This window comes from Gobio gobio (assembly GCF_949357685.1).
Source record: "Gobio gobio genome assembly, chromosome: 6".
Taxonomy (NCBI): domain Eukaryota; kingdom Metazoa; phylum Chordata; class Actinopteri; order Cypriniformes; family Gobionidae; genus Gobio; species Gobio gobio.
The window spans coordinates 27,812,421-27,839,212 of record NC_137102.1 but is presented as its reverse complement, the minus strand read 5'-3'; the positions used below and the strand labels follow the sequence as shown (position 1 = coordinate 27,839,212).

The 26,792-nt window shown below is 37.8% G+C and overlaps 1 protein-coding gene across 20 annotated transcripts in view; it reads left to right on the top strand.

Moving 5' to 3' along the window:
- dlg1b (discs large MAGUK scaffold protein 1b) overlaps positions 1-25,649 on the top strand; it is a 314,786-nt gene extending 289,137 nt beyond the window's left edge. For 6 of the 20 annotated variants that reach the window (XM_079820289.1, XM_079820288.1, XM_079820286.1 and 3 more), the window contains 9 exons: positions 5,531-5,597; positions 7,889-7,922; positions 9,856-9,897; positions 11,817-11,867; positions 11,974-12,075; positions 13,586-13,758; positions 19,873-19,982; positions 20,505-20,596; positions 23,836-25,505. In XM_079820289.1, the coding sequence (XP_079676415.1) occupies positions 5,531-5,597; positions 7,889-7,922; positions 9,856-9,897; positions 11,817-11,867; positions 11,974-12,075; positions 13,586-13,758; positions 19,873-19,982; positions 20,505-20,596; positions 23,836-23,942 (778 nt within the window). In that variant the 3' untranslated portion in view covers positions 23,943-25,505. Of the gene's footprint in view, positions 1-5,530; positions 5,598-7,544; positions 7,645-7,888; positions 7,923-9,855; positions 9,898-11,816; positions 11,868-11,973; positions 12,076-13,585; positions 13,759-19,872; positions 19,983-20,504; positions 20,597-23,835 lie in introns of all 20 variants that reach the window. The other 14 variants (XM_079820290.1, XM_079820303.1, XM_079820302.1 and 11 more) reach the window with 6 other exon arrangements.
- Positions 25,650-26,792: the final 1,143 nt, after the last annotated feature.

Genomic DNA, 26,792 nt, shown 5'->3' with positions numbered 1-26,792 from the left:
ATATCGTACTTTTTACTCCACTACATTTCTATCAAGGCCCTCGAAGTCAAAAGTCGCTTCTGTAGCAGCTTTGCAAGTCAGTGGATGATTTTGTTTCTTCTTTAAAAGGTTTTTTTTTTTTTTTTTTTGCTAAATGTAAATGTCTGGGAGAAAGAGAAGCATAGACATATGGATGAATCTGAGAAAGCCTGATGAACGAGCTCAGTTCAGTCTGTTTTTATGTGCCTCTGAGATGCACGAGTACTGAATAGAGCTTTCTTTTGGGGTTTTTCCACACTTAAACAGACCAATACACACAAAATGTCAATTTTCATTTTGGGAAGTATTCACGTAAACAAAGTTGATTATGTCTTAAGTGAACGTAAACAGTTGGGGGAATATCGGATGTGTATCAGTGTGTTGGATTTGTGCATTCTGCCTTAAAGTGACAGCAGCTTTGTAAAAAGCTTTGTAACTTTTAAGTATTTAAATTAGTTCAAGGTGGTCGTATGAAGCATCACTAACTGGCTTAAACCACCATGGAATAGCGTGCATTTATACAACAATGCAACAATAATAAAATAATGCATCGACATAAAAAAGGAAATTTACTTTTGATACTTAAGTACTTTTAAAAGCAAGTACTTCTGTACTTTTACTTAAGTAAAAATAGTTTTTAACAACTTTGACCGTAACGGAGTAATATTTGACTAGTAGTACTTTTACTTTCACTCAAGTAATGGAGTTGTGTACTTTGTCCACCTCTGCATGATTTAAAACCTGACATTTCAACGTTTCTTTAGACATATTGCTCAGGTTTGTGTGTCAAGTTCTCACTAAGCTACAGGTCATTTTCTGAAGAGAATCAGATTAGACATCATTGAGAGAGAGGCTGAAGATCGCGAATCATGTTTTTTTCCCTTATTTTGCAAAAAGCACAACAATTTGTTTTTATTGTGACTGTACACAAAAAATTGAAACTTAACAATATAATGATGTATAACACTTGCATGAATGATAAAAAACAACTGAGTTATTTGAGTCTCTTTGGCACTGATAAGAAAAAAGGAGAGACGATCGCGCCGGCGCGACCACCGACTCGAGGGGGTTAAAGGGATAGTTTACCCAAAAATGAAAATTAGCCCATAATATACTCACCCTCAAGTCATCCTAGGTGTATATGAGTTATATTACAACATTCCAGGCTAATCCAAGCATTAGAATTGCAGTAATAGTTGCTCTGTTTTTGAATTCCATAAAAAGTGCATCTGCCTATCAAATAACTGCTCCACGCGGCTCTGGGGTGTTAATAAAGGCCTTCTGAAGCGAATCGATGCGTTTGTGTAAGAAAAACAGTGCCGGCCCGTGGCATAGGCGGAATAGGCAAATGCTAGGGGCGCCACTCATCCATAGGGGCGCCAAAAATGTATTACTGATACTATTTTATTAATATTAATTTGAAATATTACCAAATAAAGCGCAAAAGAAACTTAACTAAGTCCCCCGCCTCTTCCCGGTCCGCCTCATCAATCTCCCCCCGCCGATCTACTTGAAGTGCGTCAGAAATACAACGCGCGATCAGTTTATCTTTAGGGGAATTTGTTGTGTTGCGTCGCCTCTCGCCGCATCCAACGCAGACAGGATTGCTTTCATTTTTTAAGGTGCTTGGCCGCTCGCTCCAGGTGTTGACACGGTGTAAGTTGCCTGATTATTTATGACGGATGGCCGAATTGTAGTGTCAAAAAAGACAGAAGCCCTCTGATGCAGGGAAGATAAGGGATACACTGCTCTTCTTACTTAGTATTTGTGTTTTGTTTATCTAAAAATTCTTAAATAAAGGTGCATTTACTAGATAAGTAAAATGACAGAAGATATTTTTCTTGTTTACTTGAAAATAAAATCAAAATGAAGTGAGTTTTTGCTTAAAACAAGCTAAATTATCTGCCAATGGAGTGAGAAAAATAATCTTGTTCCTGATTGAAATCTTGTTTCTGTCCCAAACAGAAATAAGATTATTTTTCTCACCCCATTGGCAGATAATTTTGCTTGTTTTAAGCAAAAACTCACTTCATTTTGATTTCATTTTCAAGTAAACAAGAAAAATGTCTTATGTCATTTTACTTATCTAGTAAATGCACCTTGATTTAAGAATTTTTAGATATTTGGACTGGAAACAAGAAAAAGATTCTTGTTTAAATAAGAAGAGCATTTTTTGCAGTGTAAAGACAGAAGTAAAGTGATGTAGGCAAATTAATGAACAGTTTATTTAATTGCATAGTAGTAAAATACTAATGTTTGCTAATTAATTCCAGTTATTTTTACCTTAAACTTTATGCAAGCAGCTGTTCTGGGTTCTCCAGAGGCCACAGCCAGTGTGATTTTGTAAAAAATAAATAATATAAAAATATTAAACGCATGTAATATCACTTTTTTAATAGCCTAATGTTTTAACTCTGCAGTTGTGCAGTTTTAAGGGGGTGTATATCAATTTTAAAATGTATTTGCCCAAATTAGTAATGATATTTATATACAGGTTTATTTAAAATAGCAACATTTTATGTAAAATTCACATTAAATATCTAAATTTCTGTTTAATTCCTGGTGAAAACATGAATGCTCATAGTTTAGTGGAATATTGCTGCCATCTACTGGAAAACAAACACTTTTGCTAGTTCTCAATGAATAATTTGTGCATGAATGCTAGATGCACTCTTGCTCTTTGTGTTTAGGCTGTAATGTGGCATAGGTGCAATTTTTGTATAGTTTGACTATCATCAGCCTTTAAAAAATAAAAAAATAATAATAATAATATCATGAACATAATGACGGGGTAGAATGGACTGGACATCATATAAAACAACAAAAATAAAAAATAAAACATCAATGCATTACAAAAATAAAACAGTACGAGTGTTTCCAAAGACTGATAACGTGTAGTGCTAAACCTTGACACAAGGGGCACCAAGTAAAATCTTGCCTAGGGCAGCAAATTGGTCAGGGCCAGTCCTGAAGAAAAATATCCATATTTAAAACTTTATAAAGTAAAATTTCGGCCGACCGCCTTCCCTGTTCAATTTATGGAAAAATTGTTGAAAGGTCCCCTGCCGATCGAAAGACTAATGCGACCAGGTAGGCTCGTCATGACGTCACGTACGCATCTTGAGTTTCACTTTCAACATTCAACACTTTTCTACGAAAGGCGGTCGGCTTAAAGTGTACTTTATAAAGTTTTAAATATGGATATTTTACTTACACAAACGCATCGATTCGCTTCAGAAGGCCTTTATTAACACCCTGGAGCCGCGTGGAGCACGTTATTTGACGGACAGATGCACTTTTTATGGACTTCAAAAACAGAGCCACTATTACTTTTGTACTATACTTTTGTAATATAACTCCGATTTTATTCGTCTGAAAGAAGGCAAGGCAAGGCAAGGCAAGGCAAGTTTATTTGTATAGCACATTTCATACACAGTGGCAATTCAAAGTGCTTTACACAGAAATGAAATAAAAATATTACAGTTATAATAGGAATTTAAAGAAATAAAAAATAAAGAAAATATTGAAAGATAAAAATAAAGAGTATAATTAAAAATAAAAATAAAAACAGGGTTAAATTTAAGCATATAAATTAAAATGCAAGCAGTTCGGACAAAGCACGTACAGTGGCACAGTGCTCATTCAGTAAATGCACAGCTGAACAGATGTGTTTTGAGTCTGGATTTGAAAGTGGCTACTGTTGGAGCACATCTGATCTGTTCAGGAAGCTGGTTCCAGCTACGGCTGGCATAATAGCTAAAAGCAGACTCTCCTTGCTTTGAGTGAACCCTTGGTATTTCTAATTGACTTGATCCTGATGATCTGAGTGATCTGTTGGGTTTGTATTTAATCAGCATATCTGCAATGTATTGAGGTCCTAGGTCATTGAGTGATTTATATACAAGTAATAGCACTTTAAAATCGATCCTAAATGTAACTGGAAGCCAGTGTAAAGATCTGAGGACTGGTGTGATATGGTCATATTTTCTGGTTCTGCTCAGGATCCTGGCAGCAGCGTTCTGTATGAGCTGCAGCTTTCTAATGGTCTTTTTGGGAAGGCCGGTGAGAAGACCATTACAATAGTCCACCCTACTGGTAATAAAAGCATGAACGAGTTTCTCTAAGTCTTGCCTGGAAACAAAGCATCTAATTCTTTATATATTTTTGAGATGATAGTAAGCGGATTTAGTTATTGCTTTGACATGACTATTGAAACTCAGGTCTGACTCCAAAATCACACCAAGATTCCTGACTTGATTTTTTGATTTCAGGCCTTTAGCCTCAAGATATGCATTCACCTTGAGAATTTCATCTTTGTTTCCAAATGTAGTAATTTCAGTTTTGTCTTTGTTTAACTGAAGAAAGTTTTGGCACATCCAACTGTTAACTTCATCAATGCATTTACATAGAGAGTCAATGGGGCTGTAGTCATTAGGTGATAGGGCTAAGTAGATCTGGGTGTCGTCAGCATAGCTGTGGTAAGCCATTTTGTTATTTTTCATTATTTGGCTCAGTGGCAGCATGTACAGGTTGAATAGGAGTGGTGCAAGAATTGACCCTTGTGGGACTCCGCATGTCATGGATGTCCACTCAGACTTATGGTCACCTATACTCACATAATAACCTCTCCCTTCTAAGTATGACCTGAACCATTTGAGGACCATTCCAGAAAGCCCAACCCAATTTTCTAGCCTGTCAAGAAGTATTTTGTGGTCAACAGTGTCGAATGCAGCACTGAGGTCCAGTAGTACCAGAATTGATGTTTTGCCTGTATCTGTATTGAGGCGAATATCATTTATTATCTTAATGAGGGCCGTCTCTGTGCTGTGATGCAGTCGGAAACCAGATTGAAAATTGTCAAAGTATCCGTTTGAGTTCAAGAATTTGTTCAGCTGACTGAAAACAACTTTTTCAATGATCTTGCCTATGAAGGGGAGATTTGAGATTGGTCTGTAGTTGCTCAATATGGAGTTATCCAGATTTCTCTTTTTCAGGAGAGGCTTAACTACTGCGGTTTTAAGGGAGTTTGGAAAAGTCCCAGAAAGAAGTGAGGCGTTTACCACTTCTAGGAGATCTGCTTCTAAACAGTTAAACACACTTTTGAAAAAAGAAGTGGGGAGTGTGTCAAGGGCGCAGGTTGATGTTTTAAGGTGCTGTACTTTTTCTTCTAAAATTTTACCATCAATTGCTTCGAAATCAGTCATAGTAACTTTCTGAGGCTGTGGTCTGATCTGATTCACCTCAGAGCAACTGAACGATGTGCTGATCGCATTTCTGATATTAATGATTTTCTCGGAGAAGAAGGAAGCAAACTCACTACATTTGCTGTCTGAGAGCATTTGCTGTCAAAGAAGAATGTCATATACACTTAGGATGATTTGAGGGCGAGTAAATTATGGGCTAATTTTCATTTTTGGGTGAACTATCCCTTTAAGGATGTCCTGATGAAGAAGATTGATTAAAAAGTGGATAACAGCTATTGTTATATTAGATCCTTGTGTTTTCTCTCTAGAGTGGAGAAGAAGGAGAGAGCCAGGTTAAAGACAGTTAAATTTAACTCCAAGTCACGAGAAAAAGGGGTGAGTGAACCATTTCATACATGCATACAGTACCTATTAAGATATGAACAATATTATGTTCTAAAACCTAGCGAGTTGCTGAGAACCAATTCTGACTGAACTTGAGCTTTGTAATTAAGAGAAAATACCTAGCATACACAAATATTGGGTACATTTGGGTCAAGGTTATTGGGTATAGTTGTGTTAGGGTTTTCTATACTGTTAATCAACATTTCTCTCAACTTGTTTGCCATCTTGAATAACGTTTTGACCACACAATGTGTTCTGGGATTGTATTCTCTGCAAACCAGACACTACTGTTCAAAAGTTTGGGGTTGGTAAGAATTTTTTTTTACCGTTTTTGAAAATAAAATAAAAACTGTAATACTGTGAAATATTATTACTAACCGTTTTATTTTTTTATGTATTTTGTAATGTAATTTATTCCTGGACTGGCAAAGCCATTACTCCAGTCTTCAATCACATAATCCTTCAGAAATCTTTCTATGTTGAGAAACATTTCTTATCATCAATGTAGAAAACAGATGTGCTGCATAATATATTATGATACTTAATTTTTTGATGAAAAGAATATTTTTTTAACATAAATGTTAATTGAATGCATCCTCACTAAATAAATGCTTTAATTTCTTTAAAAAAAGTTACTGACCCCAAAAATGTTATTAATTACATTGGTAGTGTACATGTGGTGCTGCCGTAGATTTTGGCCAAAACGAGGTTTCTTAGAAAGGATCATAATGTTGTTTCCTTCCTTATGGAGCAACCCCAGGATTATGGTGTCTAAAATGCCCTTAGAAGTAGGCAACTCGCTAGGGATTAGAACAAAGCTTCTTTGTTGCTTATATTGTGTATCTAGAATGACATTGAAATGCATTTTAAATTACTTTACAAATTAGTGTTTGATAATCTTCCTACCTCTGTGAAAGTTCGACCATTTTATATTAACTCACATATAATAATGCTCAGTCAGTGCATTCAATGGAATGTAATATTCTGGATGACGTTTACTAATCAGTCTGCCATGTGAATGGTCCGGTCTAAATTAACAGCATGTGTAGCTGCAAGTGTTGCAGACCCAAAAACGGCCATATGTTATATAACACATATAACAATACTGTAATACATCTATTAGGCATAGAAGTCAAACAACAGATTATCTAACAGCCCAACAAAACATGCATGATAGGAAAACGAAGGACAAATACGCTTGCCATTGATGCTGGACTGCTCCTGTATGACACACCTCCTCCTCTCCTGTCCTTCATCCTCACACTCTCCTCCTTCTGCCTACCATTCAATTCTCTCCAGTAACTCGCAGTGTTGCAGTGAAAACAACCGGGCTTATAACTAATCACTGCATAAGAATGAAAATGCACCTATAGTCCTGGTGCGTCATCACTGAGCCATGAACAAACAGAGCCATGTAGTTAGCATTACTTAGATAATTTCACATACTGGCTCTGTTAAAAGCAAAGGATTTCGTACTATATTTTGAAAAGGAAATCATCCCAACTTGCTCTGTTTTGTGGCGTGTTGCTGCTGATAAGGAAGCAGCCACAACCAAAGCAGTTTTAGGCCTCCACATGCTTCTGGCACACTCACAGCGCTTCTTACCCTCTGCATGCAAATCTGAATGCTTGTAGATTTCCTGCTGCTAGCTTTTTTTGAGTCTTTGACTCAAATCCATTTATTTGTCCAATTCAGTTTATCATGCATTTCATGTACATTTCTTACTTTGTGATGTCCTCCATTAATTGAGTTAATACCTATCAAAAAAAAAATATTGTCAAATGTATCTTACAATGCCAGTGGCATTTGATCAAACCATCAGAGGTCCACAAAGCCAAGAGCAAAACAATCATCTTTTATTTTTTCCATATGGACATTAGACAGCCCTTTTCCACTTCCCTTCTTTTCTTTTGCCCTCCCCTTCCTTCTCTTCCTCAGCAGTCACTCAATGACAAGCGTAAAAAGAACCTCTTTTCCCGCAAGTTCCCCTTCTACAAGAACAAGGAGGCGAGTGAGCAGGAAACAAGTGATGTGGACCGTAAGTACAGAAAGTGGCACTCCAGCGCAATGTTGGGCAAGAATAGGACAGCAGGTCATAAGGACAGAGGTGGGCACTGCTCCACTGGACACAGCAGGCATCAGAGACTACTTTAGACAGTGGACAGAGAAAGCTTGGGGCCTGCTGTGTCCAGTGGCTGGACCAGGCCTTAGAGTGTCTCAGTAACCCATGTACTCTTGTGGTTGTTGTCTCTCTCGTTGCTCCCTTCCTGACCGCTCCACAGGACAGCCCAGATGACATGCTATCCAAAGGCCAGAGTAAGTTCCCCATGTAGATGTCCACTTGGTCACCTCTGGACCAGACCTCCATTCTATCTCTCTTCCTCTCGCATCTCTCATTCCTCACTCTCATAATTCACACTGATCTTTCTTTAGAGGGCACATATAGTTTGTCCCAGAACTCAAGAGCTTCTCCAGACACACTTAAAGTACCAGAATAAAACCATTTTCTCTTTCTGTTGTTGATGGTGGAGGTGAAAGGTTGTTTTCTACTCTCTTTCTCGCTGTTCTCTATGGAATCTCCTCTCATGATGTTCTACTGAGATCTATTGATCTGATATTTATTTGCCCTAATACACTCTAGATAGTAAAGCTATTATCTAATTATTGTTAACTCCTCAAATAGCCTATGTAATGGCTTGACGGTGCGGTTTTCTTTTCTGTGTTGGGTCATTCTTCAATTGCAGGGGCAAACAAAACACAACATTTGTTTTATTTTTAAATAATAAAATATATTGCTGTGTATTTAAAATTAGTTTAACATGCTATATCTAGTCAAATGAAAGCTTAACTTTTTTAGAAATTTTAATCAAATATTGGTGCCACAACCATTTATGTCTGTGGTTTTACCAGTATTTGAAGTACATTTCTGTGTGTTTTTCTGGTTCTTAATATTAAAATAAATAACTGTGAATTCAGCTTATCTGCTTTATTAAAATTACAGTTTTTAAAAGAAAAGTGTGCAAGTTTTCTTCTTGGCCCCTATTTCCTGGTCTTTGGTACCTTTCTAAGGTATTCTAAAATGTTAAAACCACTTTAAGGTCTCAACTTTAAATTTACATGTTGAAGTAACACCACAGACTTACAACAAGGTCTACATGTCTACTCAGTCTATAAAGACGCTGCAGTACATAATTTTGTCATACCTGATAAAAGTTATACAATTATGTGATTATGAATGTCCTAAAGCAAATTCTGTGATTTTTAATAAAAATAGAACATGTAACACCACAATTAGCACAGATCTAGACTTTTCTAAAAATGGAGGCTGCCATCATTATGGTTTCAACATCTGGGGATGTTTTAGAAACTTTAATAAGACTGTATTCAATTGAGGAATGACCCTGTTGACGGATTTTGCTTTAAATCAGAACATTGTGTGTCATCCAGTAGCTTTTAGTTTACATTCCAACTCAATAAAACCACACTAATATGGATGAAAAAAGGAAATTAATTCTCGATCTAGAGAGCATTTTTTGGCAAAACTTTAAATGTGCCTGCATATGCAAGATGGGTAGTCAATATTTTAAATCTGCATTAGTTGGTGAAGACGGCAGTAGTGCGTAAGCATGTGCTTAATACCCTGTTTCTGTTGTTTAGATTAACAATTGCTGCTAGGAAGGATTAATTTGTTAACAGTTTTTTTATATATATATTCTAATTTATAGGGTTTTTAATGTTACCACTAATTTTAGATGTATAATAAACCTGATAAGAAACATGAACCTATGTCTGATAATAGAAAAAATAATTGTGATTAATCTTATGATTTCTGACCAGTGTTTAGAAAAGAGAATGAAACAGTATATTGTTTTATTTGATATTATTGTTATTATTATTAATAAACATTTTTACACTATTTTTATGAACTTTTCTACAAAGCACAAGCTTACTTTCCCCTGGGGATCAGTTTGAAAACCCCTGTGCTAGTTAACTTTGAGTATAGTAGCACATGACCTCAACTTATATGGACAAACATTTTTATTTCATGTGGTCTTTAAATTAAGGCGACACCGTTAGCATGAAGATTCTTAGAAGGTGTACTGTGTCCCTCAGTGGTGTGTGTCTGTACTCTTCCACTTTGCTGAGACTCAGGGTTGATATTCCTTTCTTATTTGAAGTCACCTCATGCATCATCATGTGCTCCTGTTTTTGGTTTTCATCATCCATTCTCCCTCTGTTATGATTTCAGAGCATGTCACCTCTAATGCCAGTGATAGTGAGAGTAGTTACCGTAAGTTCTTCTTTCCATTGTGTCCTTCATCCGTCGGTCTCGTCTGCTTCGTCTTCCTCTCTGCTATGAATTAACATGTATAGGAGATCCATTTAATAATACAATATTAAAGTAAATAAATTACCAAGCAGTGTTATTCTGGACTTTTTAAGAATTGACACAGGCTGGGTAATGTTCCAGAAGCCACATAGATACAATACCAAAATCAATCAGTGAGCCCTCCGCCAGTCTCCATAGCAACAGTGCACCCCCATCACTTCCCTGCCTTTGCCCTCGCTCTGTCAGAGACAGTCAGAGTCACAGTGGTGCTATATCAAAGCCTCTCTAAAGATATTACTATGCTGTCTCGTGGGGGCCAGATATTACACACCGCTGTGTTCAGCACTACAGACTGTGCATTAGAGCAGGGCATCACCAGCTACTGCATGATACAAGACACTTTCAGTCACCATTCTATACATCGCAGCATCATAATGGGATCGTCAATGAAATTGTGGACCAGGTTTTCACTCCTTCTGCTATACCACCATTCAAAAGTTTGGGGATTTGAAAGAAATTAATTCCTTTATTCAGCAAGGATGTATTAAATTATATAAAATTTAATTACATTCAAATGTGAGCATTTATAATGTTACAAAAGGTATCTTTTTCAAATGCTGTTCTTTTTTATCTTTCTATTGATCAAAAATCCTGGGGGGGAAATGTATCATGGTTTCCATAAAATATTAAGCACAAATGTTGATAATAATAAGAAATGATCATTGAGAAGCAAATCAGCATTTTAGAATGATTTCTGAAGGATCATGTGACACTGAAGACTTCGTCACAGGAATAAATTGATTTCTGTGAAATTTATTAAAATATAAAAAAAAAATATTTTAAATTGTAATAATATTTCAACAACAAACTGTTTTAACTGTTTTTTTGATCAAATAAATGCAGCCTTGTTGAGCATAAGAGACTTATTTCAACCACATTTTTAAAAAACCTGTATGTCCCCAAACTTTTGAACAGCAGTACAAGTAAATAAATAAATAAATTAATTAATTACATTTTGTAGTTTTTAGTAAATGTTAAGTTGTCATTACTTCAGCATTTATGTAGCTTGCAGTAATATGGAAATTGTATAGCTACGGTACAGTGCAATGTAGCTCCATGATAGCTATTCATTCATAAATACATTTTTGATGATGCAGGACCTGTACTGATAATGTTAAGAATCATAATAGTATAATCAGTATTTGATTGTATCAGCACAGCCTCACAGTACAAAGGCTTGTTCTGTGAATCAAGTCTACAGCTGTATAGATTTTCCTTAGTTTCTTTTTGTGTGATCTTTCATACTTGTGAATAACTAACAAAAACAGGCAGTTAATTTTGCACTAAATTATTTCAATTCGGGGAGGGAATAAATGCATTATATTTCATATTTTAAGTACACGGTACACTACAACATGATGCAATAAACAGCACAAGCATGTCACAGGCCCTTAAAATGTCTGCCCTTAACTTTAAAGGACAATGTTCATTCATTTATCTGCCTCTAACTCATAGTGCCCAGGCGGGCAGTCAGCCTTAGGCAATCAGGCCTGCTGAGATCCACAGAAAGAGCTCCACTTTAATCATTATGACAGTCTCATACCAACCATGACGGAGGACTCCATTGCCTTAACGCTATTCATTTGTATGGCATAGAGGACCTCTAGCGGCCACAAGTGGATCTCGCATAGCTGTGTTGTTGCAATTTCACACATTTAATAATAATGCATGAGCAGAAAACATTGCATTGATTTTAGTCAATTAATATGCCTGGCTGGAGTTGTTTGTCTAAAAACGATAACATAAACCAAATGATGAATTGTACAAAGAGATCTTTTTTTCTAAGCTTAACCATGTATGTGTGTGTGTTCATTTCTCAGGTGGTCAAGAGGAATACGTGCTGTCTTATGAGCCAGTCTGTCAGCAGGAAGGTAAATGCTAATGATTCTCTACAACAGCATTATTAACCCATGAGATTTAACATGAACAATTATGATTAGGCAAATGTAATTGATTTCATGAATGGTCCTTCCACAGTGAACTACTCACGACCAGTGATTATCTTGGGTCCGATGAAAGACAGAGTAAACGATGACCTGATATCGGAGTTCCCTGACAAATTTGGTTCCTGTGTTCCTCGTGAGTATCTGTACACTGTGTGTATGAGCTGATGAGATGATATGATGGGACACAGTGTCTGCAGTGGATAGTACAGTTTGCAAGCTTGTCAGATGAGAAAAGCAGTTCAGACAACATTGACATGATTGAATAGCAGCAGCTGATCCAGTACACTCAGGCCCTGTTTACACCTGGTATTAAGATGCGTGACGTCTCTTTTGTCTACTTTCGACAACTTCTGTCATGATTTCTTTGAGGGGAGGGTCTATGGGCGGGTAAATGTACAAGTTTTTTCTTAGCTTTTGGGACATGGACAAAAATAAGCTTTTGCAATTTACATATGAACATGATGCTGAAGACAATGGAAACGCATACGGAGAGCATCAGCTTTCGTTTCTGCTCTGACAGCCGCAAGATCTGCTGTGAGTGTGTGTTAGAAATCAGGAATGGTGAGAGAACATTGTGCTTGGTACGTTTTTCAGCTTCAAGCCAAACTTGGGTCTTCAGCCGAAAAAGTTTAAATCCCGTCTGGCTAGTGCGCTTTCCATAATGTTACGCATTAGGTCAGTAGGCGGAGAGTAGGCTGTCTTTTTTGGCTATTTTAATGCATTCAACCACATGAGCGTTTACACTACGAAAGCAATCCGGTCAAATGTGTTTTCAGCTACCTCTGGAAGTGATCGAAAGTGAACAAGCTCAAAATGTTTTAGACCCTGTTTACACCTGTATTTAGTGTCACCCACTCCGAACCGATCGACTGAAACGCATCTAAAGACCAGGTGTAAACAGGGCTTAAGTGTCCAAATTCACTCTCTCATTTTCATTCACTCCTTAAAGGCCAGGACACACGCTTTAATCAGACGCTGTCTGTTTTTTTGGCCCAATTCGGTATGTTGAATTGTTCTCAGGCCATCGCTGAGAGAGAGAACTCTGATTGGCTATTCAGCTTTTTTCGAACGAGTCAGTCCACGAGAATAAAAGCGAAAGTGATGAAAGCGAGCAAAGAAGTCAAGACGGTACTGACAGAAGACTGTTATAATTTTACATAATCTTACAGAGCATTCAAACGCACAAATATTTTCAATATGAGTCACCTGGAAAGAAAGTGATCAGCATGATTGATATTCAAATTGTTAAGCAATCGCTGCTTTGTTTACGGTTTGTATATCTGCAGTCTTAGTTTCGGTTTCCCTTTTTGAATGAAAATAGACAATTGATACCTGTTGATATAGACAGATATTTACTCACATGCAGGCGCAGAACAAGCACAGCTTTTTGACCGAGACACAGCCTGGTGTGTCCTGGGCTTTTGATGAGGGAGACATCCAAAATGTGCAGTGGATCCCCAGGACAAGTTTGAGAAGCACTGCAATAGGTTCCAAAAAAGTCATTGAGGGCATCCTTATAGAATAAATCTCTTAAAACTCATTGACCTTTAAATATTGTTGCGCTGCATAAACTGGTGGCTGTGTACTGAGACCCACAATAATAATAATCATCATAATGTAGCATGTGCTTCTCTCCATCTCAGATACAACGAGACCGAAACGAGATTATGAGGTGGACGGGAGAGACTACCACTTTGTTGTGTCCAGAGAGCAGATGGAGAAAGATATACAGGAGCACAAGTTCATCGAGGCAGGCCAGTACAACAACCACCTGTATGGAACCAGTGTACAGTCTGTCAGAGAGGTGGCAGAAAAGGTGAGGTTATTAAATCATCCCCCGGCTTCACAGACAAGGCTTACAACTAGTAAGCACCCGCTGTATTAACAGCACACCCGATCCGACATCTGACAGAAACACTAATTTAATTCCGTACCGACCCGCTTGAAATGAAAACCGCAACCCGACCTGCACCCACATTAAATTTCACACACGAAGTAGACACAAACTTTTTTTTTTTTCATGTAACGCAGGGGTCTCAAACTCATTTTACCTGGGGGCCGCTGGAGGTAGACTCTGGGTCAGGCTGGGCCGCATCAAGTATTCCACATAAAAAGTGTTTCAAGTATTCAAAAAAAAAGTAGCACAACTGATCCAATCTTCTCAATCTTTATTATTAACAGTTCTTCAACATGAATGTTTCTTCTGAACACGAACTGTTCTTCAGAACATAGGCTTCTCTTGCCTACTCTATTTTTTTAAATATAGCCTATAGATATTAAATCATGTAATATGAAATAATGAATGATTTAAATTTTATTTTAAATAATAGACTAATTCAAAGCAAATATAGTTTTTCTTCATTAAAGATGTTCATCAATGCTTGTATATTAAGAGCATGGACACGTTTGTGTTCATTTTGTTTTGTGATTTCACCGGAAAGAATAGAGTCTCTCTCCGTAACGGCATTAAGCGATAGATTGACGTGCTCGTCTGTGTGTGAAGACTGTGCAGTGTGCACGAGCCAAAAGAGAACGTAAACCCCGCCTACTTTGATTTGATTGGCCATCCCAATCATTTTGACATTGAAGAGTGTCTGATCAGCTTCGTTCGTCTGTTCCTGTCAATCACGCGGTGTCAACCAATTATACTGCATGAGGGAGGGCCTCTCTCTCTCTCTCTTTCTCTCTCTCATACACACATACACACACAAAGAAGGCAGCAAGCGTGGCAAGCTCTGCATACGCAACGACTCAGCAAAAAGGTGCTTTTCAGAGCAACGCGCGGGCCGCACTAACACTAAACTTTGATGTCAAGTAGGGGTCCACAAAATATAATCCGTCAGTTTGAGACCCCTGAACGTAAGCAATAAACAGTACGCATTGAGTTCATGCAAGAACAATTAATAGACATGCAGCCCATGTTACAACGAAGAAGGAGAGAAAGAGAGAGAGAGACATCTGTCATGTAAATTATATAAAACTATACATCAAGTGAACAGTCTACTTTGTACAAATTGTGCATAAATCATATCACTGGGTCATGCTATATGCTTAGAGGTCTAAAAGGCAAAGATTAAAAAAAACATTGGTCCTCTTTTTACCAGCATGAAAAATAGGCTAAAACTTTTATTCATATTGTGAATAGATTAAATACAGAAACCAAGCAAAGCGCGCTCCCTTTAATATAATCACTATAGGTGTCAATCAGATTAAAGGGGCAAGTCGCGCAGAAGCCTTTAACGGTCTGCAGACAGAGTGTGAACACAATCACGGCACAGTTTGGAAGCATCAGCCTATAACTGTGTACCGGATTGAGTCGAAAACAATCTTGGCTACCGCACGTCCGACCCGCACCGCACCCGACACGTAAATACTATTCCACCCATTACATCAAATAGTAGCGGGTCCCTGATGTTGGACAAGATCGCCTGGCTTGGTCTCCGCTCTAATTCATCCCAAAGGTGTTGAGATCGGGTTCTCCACACCAAACTCGCTCATCCATGTCTTTATGGACCTTGCTTTGTGCACTGGTGTGCAGTCATGTTGGAACAGGAAGGGGCCATCCCTAAAGTGTTCCCACAAAGTTGGGAGCATGAAATTGTCATACATTTGCCCAACCCCTGAAAAACAACCTCACACCATAATCCCCCCTCAACCAAACTTTACAGTTGGCACAATCCAGTCAGGCAAGTACCGTTCTCCTGGCAACTGCCTAACCCAGACTCATCCATCGGATTGCCAGACAGAGAAGCTGATTCATTACACCAGAGAACACGTCTCCACTGCTCCAGTGGCAGTGTGCTTTACACCACTGCATCCAACGCTTTGCATTGCACTCACTTGGTGATGTAAGGTTTGGATGCAGCTGCTCGGCCATGGAAACCCATTCCATGAAGCTCTCTACACACTGTTCTTGAGCTAATCTGAAGGCCACACAAAGTTTGGAGGTCTGTAGCTATTTACTGCAGAAAGTTGCCGACTTCTGCACACTGTGCGCCTCAGCATGCGCTGACCCCGCTCTGTGATTTTATGTGGCTGAGTTGCTGTTGTTCCCAATTGATTCCACTTTGTTATAATGCCACTACCAGTTGACCGTAGAATATTTAGTAGTGAGGACATTTCACGAATTTCACTGGTGGCAACCTATCACGATACCACGCTTGAATTCACTGAGCTCCTGAGAGCCACCCATTCTTTCACAAATGTTTGTAGAAGCAGTCTGCATGCCTATGTGCTTGATTTTATACACCTTTGGCCATGGAAGTGATTGGAACACCTGAATTCAATGATTTGGAGGGGTGTCCCCATACTTTTGGCAAAATAGTGTATCTTAAAGGGGTGGTAAAACACATTCTTTCGAAGGCTTGATTGTGTTTGTGGGGTGCACTGTAACGTGTTCATGCTTCGTTTTTAAAAAATTGCATTATTTTTAATATATTTTACCTTTATTCAAAACTGCTCTGTCCCTCCTTTTAAAAACGGTCTGATGGTTTCCGGGTTCTATGAAGCCGTTCCCTCAAAAATACGCAATGGGCTCAGATTGGTTAGCTGGCCCAGTGTGTTGTGATTCGCTAACCGCCTAGTGCATGTTTGTTGCACGTTTGTTTTGTCCCTTACCTTTACCGGTAGTCTGTGCTTTGGTAGTATTAGAAACAATGGCGTCAATAAAACCATACCAATTTGAGCCTGAATCGGACCCAGACAATTTTAGTGAAGATGATCGAGCAGAACCTGTTCAACCTGTTCAGTCCTCAAAGGGATTTTTTGAGTAAAGACTGTGGGTCTATAGTGATCGCTACTGAATGGCACTGTTACTTTTGTATTTTTAGAACGATTATAGCCAAATATCTGTCGCAAGAATTATTAACCCAAAACGAACACTAAACATTGGCTTTACTATAGAAGCCAAATTAAACACAGAACCATGTTTAGCATGCCTGTAGATAAACAAGCATGTAGATAAACAATACATAAAAGCTCTAATCAAAGAATAATTTACACTAATTCCAAGTTCGCTGTTGAGATTCAAAAAAAGTTTGTAACGTTAGGTGTTTGTCGGATAACGTTAAGTATGAATGAGCATTTAACAAACTGGTTTGCAGAGCCTAACAGCATTGTCATTTGTGTACTTCCTTGCTACAACGTATAATTAACAATATGAACTATTACAGGAAAACACATCGACGAAAAATAAATCATACTTACAGGTTGTGGCCCGTAAACAGCTTCTGTTTTTAAATCCATCTTTCAGGACAAGCCGTTGTGCGAATCCTGCATTGAACTCGCGAAAAGATTGTGGAAGCTTTCCTCCATGAAATGTGCAGCACAGAGAGCGAGATTTGGGTAATAATTATGAGGGACTGAGTTAAAAATCAATTTTATCCATTGATCCCCAACTCCCCCGTCCCTAGGAAGGCTGAACAAAGTGGACCTGCAATCCGGATGAAAATAACAGCGTTTCGTCGGCATTGCAGCAACAACATTCCAGCCTACTAACTATACCGCAACAACTCTTCCCCACGCAATAAAAAATGGCCTCGCCCCCCCTTATTTAATATTCTCGGAGGAGGGGTTTATGTAAATATTGGGACTGGTGATGTCAGCAACCCTGGAGGAATGTCTTGTTGCTGACATCATGTTTGCTGTAGTCCTTAGTCCCACAGTCCTTAGAAATTGATTTCTTCAAAAGCAAATATCTCCCTTTGCTTTAAACTTTGAACATTGTAACTTTGCAGATGTTGTTTATGCTCAAACAGCAACATTACACACTAGCTAAAGTTAGAAAAGTGAAATTGTGTTTTACCACCCCTTTAAAATATGTCAGTGCCATTGTTTTGTCTCAAGATGCACACCAGTAATGTTTTTTTCCAAGGCACATTTATAAAAAGCTACTTAAATGCCCTAAGTGAACTAAGGCCTAATGCTGGCTTAATCTGTTAACCTGTTTGTGAAACCGGGCCCTTATCACCAACTAGGGGTGTCCCCGACTAATGATTTACACATTAGAATCAGAATTGTCAAATCTTTCTATAGTCGACCGATAGTCGAATCATCTATATGTGTGTGTGAATGGGTTGGGACTGGGAGGGGCACGACAGTCAGCAGGAGGGTAAAACTATTTTTATTTTATTTTACACACTCCACACAGCAACAACTTTTAATAAAGCGACCAAAACTGCCTGCCAATTGACAGACGAACTGACAATGGCTTTCTTATTTAGGTTTAAATAAAAGGTAATGTTGGTGGATAAACATTCGTAAAACGTTTTCTCGTAACATTTTACAGCCGCGATCGTAATATAGAACATCACACAAATATATAAAAGAACATTTTGATAAATAAACCTAAACAAAATACCTGCCTAGAGAGGAAAAGAACACACTGACTGCAGACAGGATTTGCATTTCACATTTTGCGAAATTAAATTAAATCGGCTAATTGCTGTGCCAGCATGCTTTCAGTGCAGCTGCAGTGCAACATCGAGACAACGAAAAACAATAAAAAGCATTCATTTACAGAATTAAATTAGAACAGAATATACATTACTAATAATAAAAAAATAGATAAAAACGAAATCAGGTCACAGGGAGCATAATAAATGTGTGCAAAATGCCAAAGTGCATGGGAACATATGAAGACTTCAGATGCTAAAGCCTCTAAGTCCGTCTGACATCTTTCTTTAAAATAAGCATTTTTGACAGGTTTCTATGTATAGGTTTCTACCCAAGTACCGGTACTTCTGAATGGGCTGAGGCTGGGATTTAGTGGGTTTGAACTGAAAGTATTTTATGAACGTATACTATATGCGGAGAGCATTCACTCAGTGCATCTGAAGCATCTGAACTCTTTATATATATAAAAACACAAGCCACAGTTAAATTAAGTAACCCTGAGTGACCAATAAATAAAAAATAAAAAAAATTTAAAAAAAGTTTAGCCAGAATTGTGAAATTTCTCTTTTTAACTGCCGAAACAACAATAAACGCTAAACTGGCAGTTTTTTTTAGCTAAACATGTTCACAGCAAATTAAAATTAGAAACGGCTGAAATGTTTGAAAACACTTATACCCTACCTGATCGAAAAAAATCCATTCTTTCTCTCTGCTTGTGTGCGTTTGAGTCTTTTCGAATTGTGTGCGGGGAAAACCAACTTGTTAACGTTGGCCGGCTGCAGTGCGCTCTTAAACTTGCCCGTTTTAAGTGGAAAGCCATGTTTGTTGTTGATGAGTGGTAGGACATGAGCTGTTGGCACAACTTGCATTTTACTTTTTTTGGATCATCTTTTACTATTTCAAAGTGCATCCACACTTTAGAGTTTCTTATTCCAGACATTAAGTAATCCCTGCAGCCAAGATGCGCCTCGTCTGTAACTGATCAGGGAAAGTGAAACTTAAATCTGTCACAGGGGTGGTTGGATTATTCACACACACACGTTAAAAATATTTATTGAACGCTTCTTTCTTTTCACGTTTTTTTACAGCATTATCATAATTAAAGGCTGTATATAACTTTATATAACCGTACAAAACCAGTAGTTCTGTGTGAAATTAGACATTACACACCCCCATATTGCCAAAATGGTCTGATCCTCGTTTCATAACACCCGCAGATTCGATTGTGAGATCGGTGGTCGAATCAGGCTCAGCATATCGATGCATCGAATCTTCGACTATTCGGGGTCACCCCTATCACCAACACAAAGTCTACATGCATTACATTTAACAGGCTACAAAAAAAAAGACCTGAATGTCATTACTCAATGTTTACATAAGATGTTATTTAAGAATTGGAGTCTAGCATTATTTCTGAAGAAATAAGCACAATATGCATGCTACACCTGCACACTTGCTGACAACACAGGAGTATAATTCATAATATGCATCCTTATTGCTAACCAGATGAAAACCCAGTCTGTGATACTCTCTTCAGGGCAAACACTGCATTCTAGATGTATCAGGCAACGCCATCAAGAGGCTGCAAGTGGCTGTCCTTTACCCCATCGCTATTTTCATCAAACCAAAATCAGTGGAGAACATCATGTGAGTAAAAGACAAGGAATCAAACTAGTATTTACAAAGAACTCAAAAACAATGTCACACTATCAATAACTTATGTATTACTATGGTGCTGATATAAAGGGTGTGATGTCTGTTGTCTACCGTATTTGCCATTGTGACATTTGTAAGCTGTACCCAGCCAAATGCGTTGGGGCGCTGTCAAATCTATTTTTTTCTCAAACCTTTTTTAATAGTGGATCACTAATCCTTAAAGGGATAGTTCACCCAAAAATGAAAATTCTGTCATCATTTACTCACCCTCACGTTGTTCCAAACCTGTATGAGTTTCTTTGTTCTGCAGAACACAAAAGAAGATATTTAGAATAATGTTTGTAACCAAGCAGATAGAGCAACCATTGACTACCATAGTAGAGGAAAAAATACTATGATAGTAGTTTTCATTTTTGGGTGAACTATCCCTTTAAAGGATTTTCTGTCCCCCACAAGCAATGTAATATAACCCAGTGTGTAATTAGAGGGCAATGCTGTTTGCTCTCTCTTCAGGGAGATGAATAAAAGACTGACAGATGAACAAGGCAGGAAGACATATGACAGAGCCATGAAGCTGGAACAGGAGTTCATGGAGCACTTCACAGGTCTGTCTGCTCATTCTGTGTGTCTCTCATACAGGCATCAGGACTACAGCCTACCACAACTCACATTTCTGATATTACAATTCATTATTATATTATATTAATTATATTATATTAATGTAGCAGTAGCAAAGTCTTTTGTTAGATTCTCAGGAAACCAAAACGAAATTTTAACAAGAGCATAAATTAAAACTAAATCAAGTTTAATTGTTCTGAACAAAAATGCTTATTTGAAATTACCGGTTAATAATGTTATTTTATCATTCTGTTTATTATTTTAATGAATTTAAATAGTATAGCCTATGCAAATGTGACGTTTACGCATCCAACGTGAGTAAAATGCCCTCGTTGAGTCAAGTCATCCTATGTATGTTGCCATGGCAATACGCTGACATTAGCTTTTGGATCTCAGGAGTTTTTCCGAGGATATGTTCCAACCGTTAAAGCATTACATTTAAGTGAAAATGAATGGCAGGTTATATCCACTGTAGTGCTCCTCTCAGACACTGAAGCTTCCGCGCCTCGATCGCCCCCCGGTAGCCGGTCCCAGCATAGCTCATAAACTCCACCTCTCCATGTATTTGAATGGACGCGAGACACACTAAATAATTCAATTACACTTCAAATAATTGTTTCCTATAGATGGTTTCTGTCATTTTAGGCAGTTTTTTTTTACGATGAGTTCATTTCAAGTGTTCGTTTTTTAAATAAGTTAAGTTTTAGTGAGTTATTTGATACTTTGATACATTTCCAATAAACCCGTCTCCGGCGTGTTGACTCCGATTGTTCGAATATTACAATTAAATAATACTTAAATCGAAATGTCATCCTCAATAAACCCGTCTCCAGCGTGTTGACTCCGATCGTTCGAATATTGCACTTTAATAATTATTTAATCAACATCATCCTCAATAAACCCGTCTCCAGCATGTTGCCTCCGGTCCCTCGAATATTCCGATCTATTATGACCTCTGACCTGTAAAGCTGCCAGAATAATAATAATACGCTGTTTGTTAATTGGCCAGAGGAGAACTGGCACCCCGACTAAGCCTGGTTTCTCCCAAGGTTTATTTTTCTCCATTAGGTCACCTAATGGGGTTTTGGTTTCCTTGCCACTGTTGCCTCTGGCTTGGCGTGCTCAGTTGGGGACACTAAATTTTTCAACTAAACATCGAAATAAATCTAATTAATAAACTTAATTAACCATATAAACTAAATTACTGATCTAATTATTGATCTAAAGCCCACACTGTTACTGTATGATAATTGAAATGAACTGATGACATCAGCGTTTTCTCCAAAATGGCTATACAGCTGAATAAAATTATACTGCATTATTTTCCTGTTTAACAGTGTAAAGCTGCTTTGAAACAATCTACATTGTTAAAAGCGCTATATAAATAAAGCTGACTTGACTTGACTTGCCTATAAAAACGGGGGGTGTGACATCATGATTGACAGCTGAGATTGACTGCTTCTCTGAGTGAAGTTGTCACTGAGGCACTAACTGACTTTTTTCTGGATTTTTGGGAGGAGATTGGAGCTTTAGCTTTAATTTCTACATTTCTATAACTGTTTATTTCACACCAACATAATGATTTGTTCTGCATCTGTGAGAGTGTGGGCTTGAGTGAGAGTGAGACTTCCTGCTCTCTACTGCGCAGACTCTGTCCCAAGATGTCAGCGCCGTGTGCGGGCTTACGAAAGCTTCAACTCTGGTCAACGGAAGTCAATGAAGTTGCGTCGTCCATATTTTTTTACGGTCTATGGTTCAGACACTTGAATCACATTATTAACAAATTTACCAAAATTAAACTCAAATTGAATTACAAGGTTTTTTTCTTCATTTGTGTTTTGTCCATCATTACAACAGCCGCCCGCATCTGAGGCACTAACTGCATCACATTACATTTCATCAACTTAGAGGTTACAAAGTTTATTGTAGCTAAATGGGCACTCAGTTTTTACTGTTGTTTAATACGTTTGGCCAAAATCTTGTGTTATAAAAGATGAAGTGCTATGCATAGGCTGTATACATAGTTACTGTGTGACTATGAATAGATGGCAAAAACCAGACTAAGACTCTCTTCTCCACTCCTCAAATACATAAAACATTAGCCTTACAAACATTGTATTTTTTAAATAAAGAAAATGCTGTATTTATTCAAAGAAGCAGTTTTTTATTTGTCCTTGCACTGCAAAGAAGCAAAAGGTCTCCAAAATGTTTGTGGCGCTTCATTGAGGCGGGTGGAGCTGCTGTTTGAGGTTTTGCCGACAGTTTGAAAATTCACTTGACAAGCTCTGAGTGTAAAGTTCCATTCAAGCTCTTGTATATAGTTTAGACAAACTTAAAAAAATTTAAAAAAAAATTACGTTATTAAGCATAATTAATGTTATTTTCGGAACGGTAATGTTTACAGAAGCAACGCATGAAATACTAGTTCTGCTCGGAGTGAATAGAATTTTTTTTAAGCCCTGCAGGGAACACACAAACTGATCAAATGTATTTTGCTTTGGATCAACTTGCCTGCATAATAATGCATAAATGTAAATGCACATGTAGTCTTCACACAAATGAGACCTATGGATTATGCATAATAACTGCTTACAGCAGGCTATGAATTTAGATGGCTGTAACAGCGGTGCTTCAAAAGAGATGAATTTAGAAATGTCATTTCTAAAAGAGGGTTTTACCATCAGTTACTGTTAGACTGTTAGAACACAGTCAGCACGAGAGAACCTCTGACAAGAGTAAACGGTTTAGACTATTAAGGTCACAGTTGCAATATCTTAGGGCACGAAAGAGACCTTTCTACTGGCTCTGAAAAACACCAGGAGAAAGACGACCAGGGTTCCTGATCATCTGCATGAACATGCCATAGTCATGAGGCATGAGGACTGCAGATGTGAAATGTCTGAGAAATTTGTTTAGTTTATGTCAGTTGTTCCATCTTTTTTATATTCAGATGTTTAGAAATGTGCTGAAAAAAAAAGCAGTTGTCCATGTTTCTCTTCTGCTCTCCGATAAGTTGAATCATCCCTTTTAAAGCACCACTGCTAAAATGTTCAAACTAAAAAATGACTACAAAATATAGATAAACTCATTAATTGGCTCACTGGATGACTATTCCACCATTTGAACTGTATGAATCTCGGCTTGTCTATATGACATATATGCATGTATTTATTGGCTGTTTGTTTGTTTCTGCTGTCACCTGACTATGATCGTCTCTGCATTGCAGCCATTGTTCTTGGGGACACTTTGGAAGAGATCTACGATCAAGTCAAGCAGATCATTGAGGAACAGTCTGGGCCATACATATGGGTACAGTCCAAGGAGAAACTATGAGCGCCTTCAGGAGTTTATCGTCCCCTCTTCTCTGCCTGATTTATTTATTGATTCTGTCATTTTTCTTTTTCTTTTTGAAAATCTCAGTTGGGTTTCTCCAACCAACAGCATACACTCAACAGATTAATTCCTTAATCCAACGTACTTCGATCTCTGTTCAGTCCTACATCTTCACCTCCTGACTTTGAGCTCCTTAGTAGCTATTTCAAGAAACGGTGATCTGTCCTCCTCAGATCTCCAATGCTTCCACGCTTGCAGAAAGCAAAGCTATGCGAGACCAGCATCTGTTTACCAGGGGTTTGGAAACGGTACAGTTCCTTAATGTTTAAGGGAGGTTACTTTGTAAGGACAAAGACAGCGATCTGGATTTTCCTACACAAGTCTCTTTTCGTTTTACCCGTTCGTTTCCGTGTTGTTTTTGTGTAACGTGGAGCCAGAGTCTCAGGCATCGGTTTCATTGAAATGGTGAGAAACACACAAAAAGGCAAAAGTTTGCACGTTGTAGCTTTTAAGACCAGGTGTTCTTCGGCCCTTCTTTCTCGTTGTATGTTCCGTACATTCGTCATCATCGATTTACTTATTTTCCTTCCTCGACTGTTGTATTGGCATGCTTATTGTTCTCCTCATTCTAATTGTCTGCGATACAGAGCCATTGTGTGTAGATGATGTCCCGCTGCACAGGTGCGAGACGTCCGTGCGCCGCTACCGTTAGAATGTCGGAGTCTACAATCAGTGTCTTACACAGAGTACATGTTTTCAACTCTTTGATTTACATTTAGGAAAGTCTGCCATTTGTAAGGAACTGCTATTTTTAAGAGGCAATACAATGCCACCGCATATGTGGAAGAAATTTATTGTACAATGAGATCTTAACAGATATTTAACCCTCCATAAACTGCCTATTTTTGTTATAATAAAAGTCTATATTGAGCTAAACTTAAGCACTATTATGATGGGAGTTATTTTCTTGACATTGTAAAATGTATATTAGAGCAAGATATTTAACAAAAGAAGTATGAATATATTTTTTTCTGTTACCACCTTTTATTTTCCCGAAACAAACGACAGGATGCAGGGCAGCGTGGAGACCACAGAGAAAACAGAGCCAAGCCGATTATTGACATGTTATACACAATATTTGAAGCTAGTTCTGTCTCTTCCTCCTCTCTGCCCACCATTTCAACATCATCTGCTCCAAGTGTGCTGCATCAGAGTCGTCATGTGTGGAGAAGAACGCTTTGTCCATCCCCCCTCTCAGACACAAACCGTCTCAATTGGAAGAAGAGCTTCACAGGGCTGACGCTGGTCCACAGAGACTCCTTTTTTTTCTAAAGCCGTCCCGGAGAGAGGGGGTCCTGCCTGCTCTTCCTACGACATGATTGTTTTCTATACTAAGACTGCGTGTTCTACCACCTCAACACCTCTGCTTTTTAGGGACATTTTGGGACTGGAAAAAAAAGAAACATGTATATAACCTACTGATCTGATTCATTCCATTGATCAAAACAAGCAAGAGAATGGTTAATTCAAGAACAATAAAACAAAAACTTTCTCATACAGCACAGTGCTGGTGTGAGTCTTCCTTCAGATGGAGGGCTGAAGTATATTTAGGTGTGCCATCTGCAGCGATGGAAACATTGATACACTTATGAAAGTTGTCACATTAGTATGGAAGCTTGTTTCCGCCACAGAATAAAACATTTTAGCAGATAATTGCGACTTTTTATCTCACAATTGTGTTTACATCTCGCAATTTTGACTTTTTTATCACAATTGCCCAGAGATTGCTTGATATAAAGTCAGAATTGCGAGATATAAGGTCAGAATTGCGAGATATAGTCAGAATTGTGAGTTATAAAGTCAGAATTGTGAGATATAAAGTCAGAATTGTGAGTTATAAAGTCAGAATTGCAAGATATCAAGTCAGAATTGTGAGTCAGGTTTGTAACGACATTAGGGTTGGGTTAGTAAATGATGACAATTTTCCAACACTGGCAATTTTTACCTATTTTACAATTTTGGCGAATTGGTGGCTGATTAGTATAAATTCATACAATCTCATTTTTTGGTTTTCTTATCAGCTTACTGCCCACTGATGGTTAGGTTTAGGGGTGGATATAAAGTCAGAATTGCGAGATATAAAGTCATAATTGTGAGATATAAAGTCAGAATTGTGAGATATAAAGTCAGAATTATGAGATATAAAGTCAGAATTGCGAGATATAAAGTCAGAATTGTGAGATATAAAGTCAGAATTATGAGATATAAAGTCAGAATTGCGAGATATAAAGTCATAATTGTGAGATATAAAGTCAGAATTGTGAGATATAAAGTCAGAATTATGAGATATAAAGTCAGAATTGTGAGATATAAAGTCAGAATTGTGAGATATAAAGTCAGAATTATGAGATATAAAGTCAGAATTGCGAGATATAAAGTCTGAATTGTGAGTTATAAAGTCAGAATTATGAGATATAAAGTCAGAATTGCGAGATATAAAGTCTGAATTGTGAGTTATAAAGTCAGAATTGTGAGTTATAAAGTCAGAATTGCAAGATATTAAGTCAGAATTGTGAGTTATAAAGTCAGAATTGCAAGATATCAAGTCAGAATTGTGAGTCAGGTTTGTAACGACATTAGGGTTGGGTTAGTAAATGATGACAATTTTCCAACACTGGCAATTTTTACCTATTTTACAATTTTGGCGAATTGGTGGCTGATTAGTATAAATTCATACAATCTCATTTTTTGGTTTTCTTATCAGCTTACTGCCCACTGATGGTTAGGTTTAGGGGTGGATATAAAGTCAGAATTGCGAGATATAAAGTCAGAATTGTGAGATATAAAGTC